Raw genomic sequence first — 14,092 nt, 5'->3', positions numbered from 1 at the left:
AGTAGGATAGTTATGGAAACTATGATGATTAAAGAAGAGGAAGTACTGGAGCTTTTAAAGAATATAAAAGTGGATAAGTCTCCAGGTCCTAGCAGGATATTCCCTAGGACCTTGAGGGAAGTTAGTGTAGAAATAGCAGGGGCTCTGACAGAAATATTTCAAATGTCAATGAAACGGGGATGGTGCCAGAGGATTGGCATATTGCTCATGTGGTTCCATTGTTTAAAAAGGGTTCTAAGAATAAACCTAGCAATTATCGGCCTGTAAGTTTGACGTCAGTGGTGGGTAAATTGATGGAAAGTATTCTTAGAGATGGTATATATAATTATCTGGATAGACAGGGTCTGATTAGGAACCTTCAACATGGATTTGTGCATGGAAGGTCATGTTTGACAAATCTTATTGAATTTTTTGAAGAGGTTACAAGGAAAGTTGACGAGGGTAAAGCAGTGGATGTTGTCTATATGGACTTCAGTAAGGCCTTTGACAAGGTTCCACATGGAAGGTTAGTTAGGAAGGTTCAATCATTAGGTATTAATATTGAAGTAGTGAAATGGATTCAACAGTGGTTGGATAGGAGATGCCAGAGAGTAGTGGTGAATAACTGTTTGTCAGGTTGGAGGCCGGTGACTAGTGGTGTGCCTCAGGGATCTGTACTGGTTCCAATGTTGTTTGTCATATACATTAATGATCTAGATGATGGGGTGGTAAATTGGATTAGTAAGTATGCAGATGATACTAAGATAGGTGGCGTTGTGGATAATGAAGTAGGTTTTCAAAGCTTGCAGAGAGATTTAGGCTAGTTAGAAGAGTGGGCTGAAAGATGGCAGATGGAGTTTAATGCTGATAAGTGTGAGGTGCTACATTTTGGTAGGAATCATCCAAATAGGACATACATGGTAAATGGTAGGGCATTGAGGAATGCAGTAGAACAGAGTGATCTAGGAATAATGGTGCATAGTTCCCTGAAGGTGGAATCTCATGTGGATAGGGTGGTGAAGAAAGCTTTTGGTATGTTGGCCTTTATAAATCAGAGCATTGAGTATAGGAGTTGGGATGCAATGTTAAAATAGTACAAGGCATTGGTGAGACCAAATTTGGAGTATTGTGTACAGTTCTGGTCACCGAATTATAGGAAAGATGTCAAAAAAAAAATAGAGAGAGTACAGAGGAGATTTAAGTTGCAGAGAAAGGTTGAACAAGTTAGGTCTTTATTCTTTGGAGCGTAGAAGGTTGAGGGGGGACTTGATAGAGGTATTTAAAGTTATGAGGGGATAGATAGAGTTGATGTGGATAGGCTTTTTCCATTGACAGTAGGGGAGATTCAAACAGGACATGAGTTGAGAGTTAAGGGGCAAAAGTTTAGGGGTTAACACGAGGGGGAACTTCTTTACTCAGAGAGTGGTAGCTGTGTGGAATGAGCTTCCAGTAGAAGTGCTAGAGGCAGGTTCGATTTTGTCATTTAAAAAAAATTGGATAGGTATATTGTCAAGAAAGGAATGGAGGGTTATGGGCTTGAGTGCAGGTCTGTGGGACTAGGTGAGAGTAAGCGTTTGGCGCAGACTAGAAGAGTCAAGATGGCCTGTTTCCGTGCTGTAATTGTTATAAGGTTATATGGGTGGATGCGGAGAGGATGTTTCCTATGGTGCGTGTATTCAGAGCTAGAGGGCACTGCCTCAAAATTGAGGGGTGACCTTTTAGAGTAGAGTTGAGGAGGAATTTTTTTTTAGCCAGAGAGTAGTGAATCTGTGGAATGCTCTGTCACAGACTGTGGTGAAGGCCAAGTCTGCAAGTATAAAGTTGATTGGTTAGGGCATCAAAGGATATGGCGAGAAGGCAGGTGTATAGGGTTGAGTGAGATCCGGGATCAGCCATGATGCAATGGCGGAACAGACTGATGGGCTGAATGGCCTAATTCTGCTCCTATATCTTATGGTTCTATGGTCAAACCATTCCAGAAGCTAGAGATTCTTGAAATATCATGACTAATGTCACAACAGTCTCTTCAGTTACCTCTTTCAGAACTCTTGGGTGTAGTCTATCTGGTCCAAGTAACATCCACCTAAAGACCTTTCACCTTCTCAAGCACCTTCTCCTTAGTAATAGCAACTGCACTAACTTCTGCCCCCATCTCACTTGAATTTCTGGCATATTGCTAGTTGTCTTCCATAGTGAAGTCTTGACGAAAAATCCTTTTTATACAGGTTATACTTTCACCAGAAGAGATCCCAATGATCTAGAAATCTGAAACCATCTACTTAGCAATTCTCCCTAAGTGTGATTACAAGCAGTGTAGTGTAAGATTTACCGTATACTTGGCAGTTCTCCGGAAGTGTGGTTGTGAGCAGTTTTTGCACCTTGCTGGTTCTCTGTTGTTATAATGACTATATTTTTAAAGTTTTCCTGACTTGTTAGATTGACCACTACCATTCATAAATACTTTTAGATATTTGATCTAATCTGTTGTTTGCATACAAGGTTAGCTTTGTCTCTTGCTTGTTGCTTCCATTGCAAAGAATGCATGTGATCATGTAGCTTCCAATTGTGAGCACATCATTTTACATATTCTGATTTTGCTTTGCTGTCCTTGTTTAACAGAGACTGGTCCTTGTCTCAGTATGGTGAAGCTTATTCCTCTGCCGCTGAGGGCCCATGCACTCTATTAAGACCCAGTTTAGTGCTCCTGGAGTTGTTATGAATCTATCCCCTTAACATGATGGAGGATGTCATCGGTGTGAAATTTCCATAAAGATTGTGCTATCATGGTCATATGTTGACTGTAGATTGACAAGAACAAGGTCACATTAATTCCTTGCTTCTCTCTCCTCATCTGCAAATCAATTTCAGCAGCCACATCCATTATGTGTCAATCAGCGATAGAGACAGCAAGGCACTTTTGGTGTTGAAAACGGAAGTACTCCACTTAGTGTATTTACTGCCTTTGCTTCTCTCTAGTTCCAAGTTATGTTCAGTATTGAAGTACTGTTTGGTCAGCTGAGGTAGGGGTGGGGATGGTGAGGGGAGAGAGAAGCTGTTAGTTGGTAATTATGTGGAAAGCTCCTTTCCTGCATTTAGCCTAGTACCATGAGACATCATGGGGTCTAATCAAAATTGAGGACTCCAAAGGCACCTGTTCCAGCAACTACTATACCACTTACTCTAGTGAGTCATTTCTCCCAGTGGAACAGTGCACGACTAGTAATGATGGAGGAAAAATTTGAAACAGTATGGTGTCATATGAAGCTGCAGCTTGACCAGACTGTGGGACAGTCTGTAGGCACATCTCCAAAGCACTTTGGAGGATCAACTGAACTGGATGTCCCTTTGCTTTCTTCAGATATGGTGCATGGTCAATACCAGATTATCATCTAGTTTTGTTATGCTTAAATTAACAATTTAAGTGGTTTGTTGGTCACTTCAGAAGATGGACATGTATAGTCAATATTAACTAGCACAGCAGATGATTTTGCTAATTATATTTATGAACATTTTTAAAATTTCAATTTAATACTTCCACAGTTGTCAATTGTGACAATATCCTTCTTTGCCAATTTTTAACACAAGCACACATTTTTAGCACTGTCTACTGTATTTACAAGATGTAGCTCAAACTAAGGTAGGAATGGTTGCTAATAGGGTCTAAATAAAAAAAATTCTGGGGAAAGTATACAGGTAATTGGAATGGTAGTAGTGTTTAAAATATTCTACTTTAGATTCGGAAAATAGTTTATTTTTAAATACGAAGGTAACTTCAAAGCAGGGAAGGAGTTTTTACAAATAGCCCCATGATAATTTCAGGTATGTTCTAATAATCTAATTAAAGCAACTACAAAACTACTCTGATTCCAGAAAATTAATTGGAAAAACTAGATATAGCATATCCAGAAAGTTAACCACTATTTAATTTTGATATAAAAGGAGTGGAATCCTTCACTGATGCCTTCGCTGTCATTTTGGGAGATTTCAACCAGGCCAGCTTGAAAAATACTTGACTGGTAAAATTTCATTTTGGTGAGATTAAGTGAAAAAAGTGCTGATAAATTAAAAAGGGTAACACTGGGCAAACAATAATTGGGATATAGATTAATTTCCTGGATAAATACAGAAATTCATGTTAAAATTTCACACAACATTATCTGACAAATTTTGGATTAGCATTAATAAAAAAATTAAAGCAAACTATCAAAATATAATTAATAAAGAGTATAGTTGGGAAGAGAAAAGTAAATTTATATTGTACAAGTTGAGAGAAAGTCAGAAGTATGTAAAGTAATATTGAAGTATTTTATGCAGCCCATGAACAAAATTATAAAACTAAAATAGCTGCTTTGTTAGTTTGTATAAGGTAGCATCACAACCCAGCAGAGAAGATTCTTATTTTTTGTGGCCTCATTCAGAGGGTTTTCTGCCCAATGTTGCGATAAATAGAAGTAGCTTTCACATATTACTTACACTACAGGAGTGATTCTCATCTCTTTTCTGGCCAGTATTGTTGAATATTAGTAGAATCTACCCAATTTAAGAATCTATTGCTACTCAAAGTTGACGAAACTCAAACTGACTCTGACTTTTGTTTCACTGGCGCAGTTTCCCTTTAAGATAGCGGAGAGAGGATGCTGCTCTGGTTTAAAAATTCGTCTAAAGAAGCATGGCTTTTGACTCCCAATGCTGACCATCTTGCTGACATATGTACAGTCTCTGGTAAATAAAATCGAAGATCTCAGACTAGATTGTTGTACGAGAGGGACATTAAGACCTGTTGTGTTTTTTGTTTCACGGAATCTTGGATGCCCCCCACCTTTCTGGATGCAGCAATATAGCTTGATGGCTTAATAATTCACTGCTAAGATAATACTGCTGAGTCAAAGGCAGAGGAGGTAGAGTATGCTTCATGATCACTCCTTCTGGTGTACAAATGTTGCAGTGCTGTTCCAGTCCTGCTCACCCAACCTGGAACACCTGACAATCAAATGCCAGCCATTTTATCTGCCACGAGAGATTTCAGCGATCGTCTTGGTAGCAGTGTACATTCCACCTCAAGCCAGTGTAAAACAGGCTCTTATTGACATAATAAATAGGCATGAACCAGTACATCCTGATGCCTTCGCTGTCGTTTTGGGAGATTTCAACCAGGCCAGCTTGAAAAAGTCTCTAGATAACTATTACCAACAAATCACCAGTAGAACTAGAGGAACTAACACACTGGACCACTGTTACACAACAATCAAGAGTGCTTACTGTGCTATCCCACGCTCACACTTTGAAAAGTCTGATCATCCGGTTGTACTTCTGAGCACAAGCAGAGACTGAAGACTGCAGCACCAGTCGTAAGGACAAAGCAAGTTTGGACAAGGGAGGCACAGGAGCGCTTACAGCAACTGCTTTGAATCAATGGACTGGACTGTAGTCAGAGATCCATCTGAGTTTGAATGATAATGCCAAAGCTGTCACTGACAGGAGGTTCATAGTCTGCTGAGGGCTAGATCTGTGGCATTCAGGACTGTACAAGAAAAGCAGTTACAATTTATGGCGGACTATTTTAAGAGCAAAGGAACAATTCTGAATGAGGTTGGAGGAGGAATTGGATGCATATCAACTCTGGCAGGGTTTGCAGGCCATTATTTCTTATAGAGTGGAACCTAGCATCATGTGTAGCAAAATTAATGCCTTTTCCGCATGTTTCAAAAGGGAGAATAGAACTACAGCCATGAGAATCCCTGCAGCATCCAGTGACCATTTCATCTTTGTCTTGGAGGCTGAAGTCAGGCCCTCTTTCAAGAGGGTGAACCCTTGCAAACCCCAGTGGAGTACCTGGTAGAGCTCTGAAAATGTGTGCCAACCATCTCGCGGGTGTGTTTAGAGACAGTTTCAACATGTCATTGCTACAGATGGAAGTTCCCACCTGCTTCAGAAGAGCAACAATTGTACCAGCACCCACAAAGATCAGAGTGAACTGCCTCAACGTCTTTCGTCCAGTAGCACACACATCTATGGTGCTGAAGTGCTTTGAGAGGTTGGTTATGGCTAGAATTAACTCCTGTCTCAGCAAAGATCTAGATCCACTGCAATTTGCCTGTCTCCATATTAGGCCTACAGGGATGCAATCTCATTGGTGCTTCACACAGTCACGGATCACCTGAACAGTGCTAATACCATGTCAGGGTGTTATTTATTGCCAACAGCCCAGTGTTTAACACAGTGATTTCCACAGTTATGATCGAAAAGGTCCAAAACCTGGGCCTCTGTACCTCCTCTTCAATTTAGCCCTTGGCTTCCTAACCAGAAGATCACAATCTGTGGAAGTGGAAAATAACATCTCCACCTCGCTGACAAATAACACTGGCACACCTCAAGGTTTTGTGCTTATCCCACTGCTCTACTCTCTCTACACCCATGGCTGTGTGGCTAGGCACTGCTCAAATGCCATCTACAAATTTACTGACAACAGAACAATTTTTGCCAGAATTCCAGATGGTGATCAAAAGGCATACAGAAGCAAGAAAGAGCCGCGGGTTGAATGGTGTTGCAGCAATAACCTTGCACTCAGCGTCAGTAAAACCAAATAAGTGATTGTGGACTTTAGGAAGGGTAAGTCGAGGGAACACACACCAGTCCTCACAGAGGGATCAGAAGTGGAAAGAGTGAACGTTTTCAAGTTTCTGGGTATCAGCATCTGTAAGGATCTAATCTGGCCCCAACATACCAATGCAGTTAGTAAGAAGGCACAACAGCGGTTATATTAGGAGTTTGAAGAAATTTGGTTTGTCACCAAGGACACTCAGGAATTCCTGCAGATGTCCTGTGGAAGTATTCTAGCTGGCTGCATCGTCGTCTGGTACATGTGTGCTTTTATACAGGAACGAAATAAGGGCATTGTAAATTTAGTCAGTTCCATCATGGGCACTAACCTCCATAGTATCCAAGGCATCTTCAAGGAGTGATGCCTCAAAAAGGCGGTATCCAGCATTAAATGCCCCATCATCCAGGACGTGCCTCGTAGTCATTGCTACCATCAGGAAGAAGGTACAGGAGCCTGAATGCACACACTCAATGATTCTGCCATCCGATTTCCAAATGGACATTGAATCCATAAATACTACCCCACTGCTTTTTTATATTTCTACTTTTACACTACTTCTTTACTGATACAAACACTCGCGCTTAAATCTCCCCTCCCATGGGTCCCTGCGACCAGCGGGGCAGACGTGACGTTAGACTGTCCCTGGAAGGCCCGCCCCGAGCGGGCCGCGCATCTGCCTGCGGCTCTTGATGGCAGTTCGAGTCCCATGTGTGCGGACCACCACAACACCATATTAGGTATAAATAAACTTTCATCTCAAAAAGATCTCTTGGCCAGTCAGGAATCTGGCTACAGTTAAAAGATGAGGACCCTTTGATATCAAACCCTGCATACTGATCCAATAATCAGTGAATACAAGTTTTAAAGTCCATCAGAAGAAAAACCTGTTTTACCACAAATTCTTTAGCCAACCACAGACCATCATTGAACTCTTCAGTCAAATCACAAACATTCTTGCCTCAAAGCAGAATTATTTCATATAGCATAATTGTTGTTCAAATATATTAGCTCTGTTTTGTGAATGATTTAATTTTTGAACTGTACACAGATATTTACAAAGTGGCATCATTTGAGTCAAAGGACTGGTATACTATTCTTATTCATCTATACTGCACAATTTAAAATTGTTATATCTTGGAAATCTCTCAATAGTGTGGAGGAAAAAAAACAGGAAAACGTGTTTTAAATGTGTAATACTGTACGTGTGGTTGGAGGCACAGCATAAAGATTCAAATATGTGGACAAATGTGTCCCCTTTATTGTTCACCTGTCAGGTATTCAGGGAGAAGGGTACCAGAAAAAGACAGAGATGAGCTCATGTCAAATGGGGACTCAGTAAAATGAGTAAAGAATGTCTTGTGAAAAGGTTGCAGAGTTGCAAGGCTGAATGCATAAGTGAATGCAGAACTTGGTTGATCAAATTAACTATCTGGTTAAAATTACTTCTATGTCATGCCTAGGTTACGAAACCAACAACAGGATACTGTTTCAGCTACGTAATACATGTTTTTAACTTATTGAATTCTAATAGTACGTTTTTGTTACCTAGGTGGGGAATAACATTTAGTGTGTATGGGTAGATTATATTTAATTTTTATCTATGTTTGTTGAATATAAGATGCAAGATTACAGAAATCTGCAACAAGTATTGTGTTGTTTTAAGGACAGTGAATCATTATTATTACCCAAAATATACTGTACAATGTACTCACTTTAACTTTATTCTTAGGCTATCCATTCTATCAGCTGGCATCATGAAGGGAAGCAATTCATGTGCAGCCACTCAGATGGTAGTTTAACACTTTGGAACTTGAAAAGCCCAAACAAACCTTTTCAGATAATAGTACCACATGGTAAGCACTTGTGAAAGCCAGTCGGTAAGTGCTGGTGTACTTTGCATTAATTTGTGTAATGTCACATAAAAATAATTGCAAAATGGTGTACAACACTTATAAAAGAATTTGTTGTTTCTTATATTAAATGAATACATTCCAATAGAATATAAGTTTGTTCAGTCTACCCTCTTGGAGCAAACAGGGAATAAGTTAACTTGTGCCAGTAAAGTTATGCAGTATGAAGGCACATCATATCTCACTTACTCAGGATCAAGCCGCCAAAGGATTTTGATTGTTAGTCTCTTCGTGGTTTATAACAACAAATGGCTTTTGAAGAGAGAGCAGTGATCAGGGTGGGAAGTGACTTGAAGAGGATAGAAATTAAATTATCTTGAAGAAATTGGTATTAGAGAAAGGGGGAGCAGTATCTGTCTTTGTTTGCTCCATATCCAAGAGAGTGTTTCTTTAAATTTACCTTTTTAGAGTTGGCTTTCAGCCAGCAATTTTAGGGTTGCTGGTTAGGCCACCGGTAGACCATGTCTTCCTGAATGTATTTGGCCTAGGGATTTTGCAAAGGGAATTTCAAGAAGTTATTAGGTTCTGAATTTGTATTAGCAGAGGAAAGAACCTACTTTTCATGGACAGAAAGATGATCAGGAAAAAAAAAAGGAGGTATGTGTTAGATATAGGCAGCTGGAGGCAAGCAAGTCCCTTGAATATGAGAGACGTAGCAGAACTCTGAAGAAGGAGATCAGATAGTGGAGGGAGGGCAAAAGGGCACACAGGCTATTCTTGGCAGAGAAGACGAAGAAATATCCAAGATATTCTCTGTATATTAGAGCAACAGGGTAATTAGGAAGGAAGGAAGTCCCTCATGAGTCAGTGTAGTCGTCTATGCTTGGAACCACTGAGGATGGGTGAGGTCTCAGATGAATGCATTTCATATGAAGAAAGTCAGAGAAGGTTGAGAATTCGGGAAGAGAGAGCAGAGATGTCCTGAAGCATATCGACATTGATTTTGAGGTGCATACGAATGGATAAATTACCAAGGCATGACCAATTGCACCAAGATGTTGTGAAAAGCAAGGAAAGAAATTGCAGGGGGCTAACTGAAGCCTCCTTAGCCACAAGTGAGGTAGCCAGAAGACTGGATGGTGGCTAATGATTATATAATAATAAATCAAATTGCAATTTACTTTATTTAATAACAAGCCAGAAAACTACCAGCCAATGCAGACTATTCACTAGGGAAAGTTACTGGATAGGATTATGAGAAACAGGATCTATCTGCTTTTGGAAAGGCAAAGAATGATATGGGATTCTTAGTAGATCTCATGAATTTAATTGAGTTTATTGAAAAGGCGACCAGGAGGATTAACAAGGACAGGACGGTAGACATTGTCCACTTGGCGTTTGACAAAGTGGGCTGGTCCAGAAGGTTAAGTCATACAAGCTCCATTCAAAACTACAAAATTGGCTTGGTGGAAAGAGGCATAAGGATTTGTGCTGGGTCCACTCTTGTGTGTTGGTTTGGATGAGAATTTATAGGAGGTGCCAGGATTCACTGTTTGAAACATAGAAACACAGAAAACCTACAGCACAATATAGGCTCTTGGACTGAACATGCCGAATATGTCCTTACCTTAGAAATTACCTAGGGTTATCCATAGCTCTCTATTTTTCTAAGCTCCATGTAGCTATCCAGGAGTCTCTTAAAAGACCCTGTCATATCTGCCCCCACCACCATCGCCAGCAGCCCATTCCACGCACTCACCACTGTCTGAGTAAAAAACTTACCCCAGACATCTCCTCTGTACCTACTTTCAAGCACCTTAAAACTCTGCCCTCTCGTGCTAACCTCTTCTGCCCTGGGAAAAAGCCTCTGACTATCCACACAATCAGTGCCTCTCATCATTTTATACACCTCTATCAGGTCACCTCTCATCCTCCGTCGCACCAAGGAGAAAAGGCCGAGTTCATTCAACCTATTCTCATAAGGCATGCTCCCCAATCCAGGCAACATCCTTGTAAATCTCCTCTGCACCTTTTCTATGTTTTCTACAACCTTCCTGTAGTGAGGTGACCAGAATTGAGCACAGTATTCCAAGTGGGGTCTGACCAGGGTCCTTTATAGCTGTTTGATGAACTGAAAAAGGTTTTCTAAGATTTCGGCAGGATCTGGATCAACAGGAAAAGTGAGCAAAGGAATAGCAGATGTAATTTAACTCTGACAAATGTTAGGTGATAAGTTTTGGGAAGATAAACAAGATAGCATATACACAGTAAATGACAGCGCCTTAGGGAGTGTTGTTGAACAGAGAGATTCAGGAGTACAAGAACAGTGTTCACCTGGAATATTTGTGTAGATCTGATCATCATACTATAGGAAAGATGTAGTCAGCTAGAGAGAGTGCAGAAAAGATTGCAGACAGTGCCATTGCTGGGACCAGAGAAGAGTTAGAAGGTGAGACTAGATGGGCCAGGACTGTTTTCCATAGAGCAAAGGAGGTTGATTGGTGGCCTTTTCAGGAGTTTACAAAATCTTAAAGATTTAAAGGACACCTGAAAAACATTTTACACAGAGGGTGGTAGGTATATGGAATGAGCTGCCAGAGGAAGTGGTAGAAGTGGGTGCAATTATAATGTTGTAAAGACATTTGGACAGGCACATGGATAGGAAGGGTTGAGAGGAATATGGCCTAAATGCAGCCAAAGAGGACTAGTTCGGGAAAGCACCTTGGTCAGCATGGATGAATCTGTGCCATATAACTCTATGACAGCCTCTTTTTCTGCCTCACCAGTTATAATAGATATTTAATTGCTGTCAGCCTTCCCTATAGTTATACAACATTCAGGGAGAGACAGAATAGAAAGAAGACATTTTGGGATCATATACGGCAACATTGAGTAATTACTTTTTAACCCTAATCCCAGAATTAGCTGCTGATTTAAAAAATTAGAGCTTAGCATCTTGGTATATTTGTTGACATAGCATGTTTAAAAATTTGGTTGCTAGATATTCAAAAATGAGGACTTTGTTAGGTAAGGACATCCAGGAGTGAGGAACTAAGATTCAAGTACAGATTAACTTTAATTGTTTGGTTATATGATACATAAATGCTTTGCTTCATGTAATGAATTTTTATGTTCTGCAAAATTGTGCAAATTATATTGCTTTAACCAAGTCTTCAATCATCGTGATGCACATGATGTATCCAGCCCTTGGGTACACAAGGATTGGACTTGAATACAGATGAATTATCAATTGCACCCTGTAGGCTCAAGAATACACTAGCCTCCAGCAAAATTAGAATAACGTCATGTGAATCTTTCGAGACAGTTTTGTATTACAATATGAAATAAAGGTCATTTAGTTCAAAGTATTTTCTACTAAAACAGTTCAAATGTGGCTCCAATTCTTTATTTGCACACTGCTGAAATTAATTAAACTTTACACCATTTGATACAGTTTGATAGAAATAATATGAAAGGCTAAATGGCTTAGTCAGAAGGAGCAAGTTACACCTGATTCCCACTTAGAAGTAGGAAAATTGATCCATTCTTTAGCTGCTCGGGATTTTGCAAAGGCGATTTCAGTGAGAAGTTGGGCCCAGAATTTGCATATGCAGAGGAGCTGCTTTTTCTGATTGAATCCTAGGATGTCTTATTTACTGTCTCAGCAATTATATTGGACATTTTCTGAGCATAAAAATTGCATTATTTATTGTTTCTAAAAGTGCCTACCGATGTACTTTACCTCATAGTAACATGTAGGCCTTAAAATCCATTTTATTGATCTTGACAAGTCTTTTGAGTGAGATGTAAAAACACCAGCTACGGATTTGAGTGTGCTTACAAAAAGACTGTAAGTAATTCAATCTCTGTATTGTAGCATCACTAACTATATTATTTTTGAATGGAACCCAAATGGATTAAGAAAATATTTACAATGAAGTTTGAAGATTCTATATTCTTGAGAGTGGCTAAAATGAATCACTCATAAATAAAATCCTTGTACATTGATGAATGTGATTGACAGAACTACAGTAGCAGCAACGGCAGGTGAATCACTTGAATAAAACTATATCAAAAGAAAGTGAGTGTGTGTTGTAGGAACATTACTTTGTAGAGAAATGAAGAAACTTGGAATTAGAAATCAGAATGGCAGTGACTGAAAGAGAGGATGAAATGAATAAATGGTTGAAACAATAATTAAAGATAAATTTGAGTAGTCTGCAAAACTGAAATTAGTAATCCAGATTTGGACTGTGATTTTCTCTAGTTCTTCCATTCTAACAGGCATGATGTTATGAAAGTTGAAAAATTATGACACATTGCATGTAGTTATATAAATGTAGATACTTCACAAATTTAATCAGTATTATAAGCTAGTAACAAAGTATTATTTCTTCCTAGACAGTTCATGTAATTGAGCATGACATGCTTCCACTCCAGTTCAGTGGGATCTGATGTGACTAAAGAAGCTAATGTGGGAACTATAAGTGGAGTAGGAGTTGTCGGAGTGGTCATTTGGTGGGGTAGAGTGTGAGATGATGTGGACTTTCCCTCATTTATTCTGTTTCTACACATTTTCTACATATTCTCTCAAAGTTCTTAGTACCATCCCAAATGTTCCTTTTTATTAAGTTGCCAAGGCCAAAAAATTCCCAGAATTGAGTGCAAAATTTGCGATTTACCCCTGGAGGCTTTAAGAGTGTTTCCCACATCAGTCTGGTAACCTCTTCCTGTGTCTTTGGAGTTTGATGCCAGTCTGCCTGCTGGAAAATTTTTGATTTGGGCCTAAATGCAATGGGCATTGGCCTGGCATGAAAGGGTTGCCTTTGTGTGGCCAAAAAAATAGATCTTTTTCTCTGGAGTCTAGAGGAATAGGGAGAAATCATTGGAACATAAGGTCACGACAGATCTAAGTGCTGAGATGTTTCCACTTCTGGGGAATCTTGAGTAAAGAAACACAAGATAAGGGGGTGGTATTTTATTTACCGTAACTAAAATACGTAGGAATTTCTTGTAAAGGTCGTGAATCCTCATAAGGTTGTGGAGGCCAAAGAGCTGTTACAAGTAGGCTGGCATTAGATACTTGGATCATCAGGGTCACTTTTGAGGTAGGTGAAACCTGTGCACAAAGAATGGGTTACACCTCAGCCTTCTGCCACTCAGAAGGTTTTAAACTAATTTGGCAGAGGAATGGAAAGCATATTGGTGGTGCAGCAGGTGGAGAACAAATTGATGGGGATAAATCAGACAAGTCCAATGGATGGAGCAGAAACAGACAGATTGGAGAGCATGGGAGGGCTGGCAGGCTTAACCTACTTTGATGCAAAGCACTTCACAAGAGAGTCAGATGAGTTTAGGTTAGTACTTGGAATTATGATGATATTGCAGTTGTGGATATATCATTTAGGGAAAGGCTAGACTGCAAACTTATTGTTCTGGCTTATAGGAGTATCAGAAATGCAGAAGAAAATGCAAAAGAGTAGGGTGAGTCACACTACTGTTTAGGGAGAACATAATGACAGTACTTAAAGAAGTGCTGGTGGAATTATCATTGATGCTATATGTATGGAATTTAAGAATAAGAGATCAGAGATAATTCTTTTGAGATTACACTAATTGTCACTGGGAATTGGAAGGACAGACTTGTAAGCAAATCATAAAA

At 39.6% G+C, this 14,092-nt stretch overlaps 1 protein-coding gene across 9 annotated transcripts in view; it reads left to right on the top strand.

The window, feature by feature from the left end:
* The window catches only part of stxbp5l (syntaxin binding protein 5L), a 352,686-nt gene that overhangs the window by 163,550 nt on the left and 175,044 nt on the right, over positions 1-14,092 (top strand). For all 9 annotated transcript variants that reach the window (XR_012098901.1, XM_073045359.1, XM_073045358.1 and 6 more), the window contains exon 8: positions 8,310-8,433. Coding sequence is in view for 8 of the 9 variants with exons in the window: in XM_073045359.1 (XP_072901460.1) it covers positions 8,310-8,433 (124 nt within the window). In the remaining variant the exon portion in view is untranslated. The remainder of the gene's footprint in view (positions 1-8,309; positions 8,434-14,092) is intronic.

The sequence above is a fragment of the Hemitrygon akajei genome, chromosome 5, assembly GCF_048418815.1.
Source record: "Hemitrygon akajei chromosome 5, sHemAka1.3, whole genome shotgun sequence".
NCBI lineage: Eukaryota > Metazoa > Chordata > Chondrichthyes > Myliobatiformes > Dasyatidae > Hemitrygon > Hemitrygon akajei.
The sequence above is the reverse complement of the archived record's forward strand: the minus strand, read 5'-3'. Positions and strand labels throughout refer to the sequence as shown.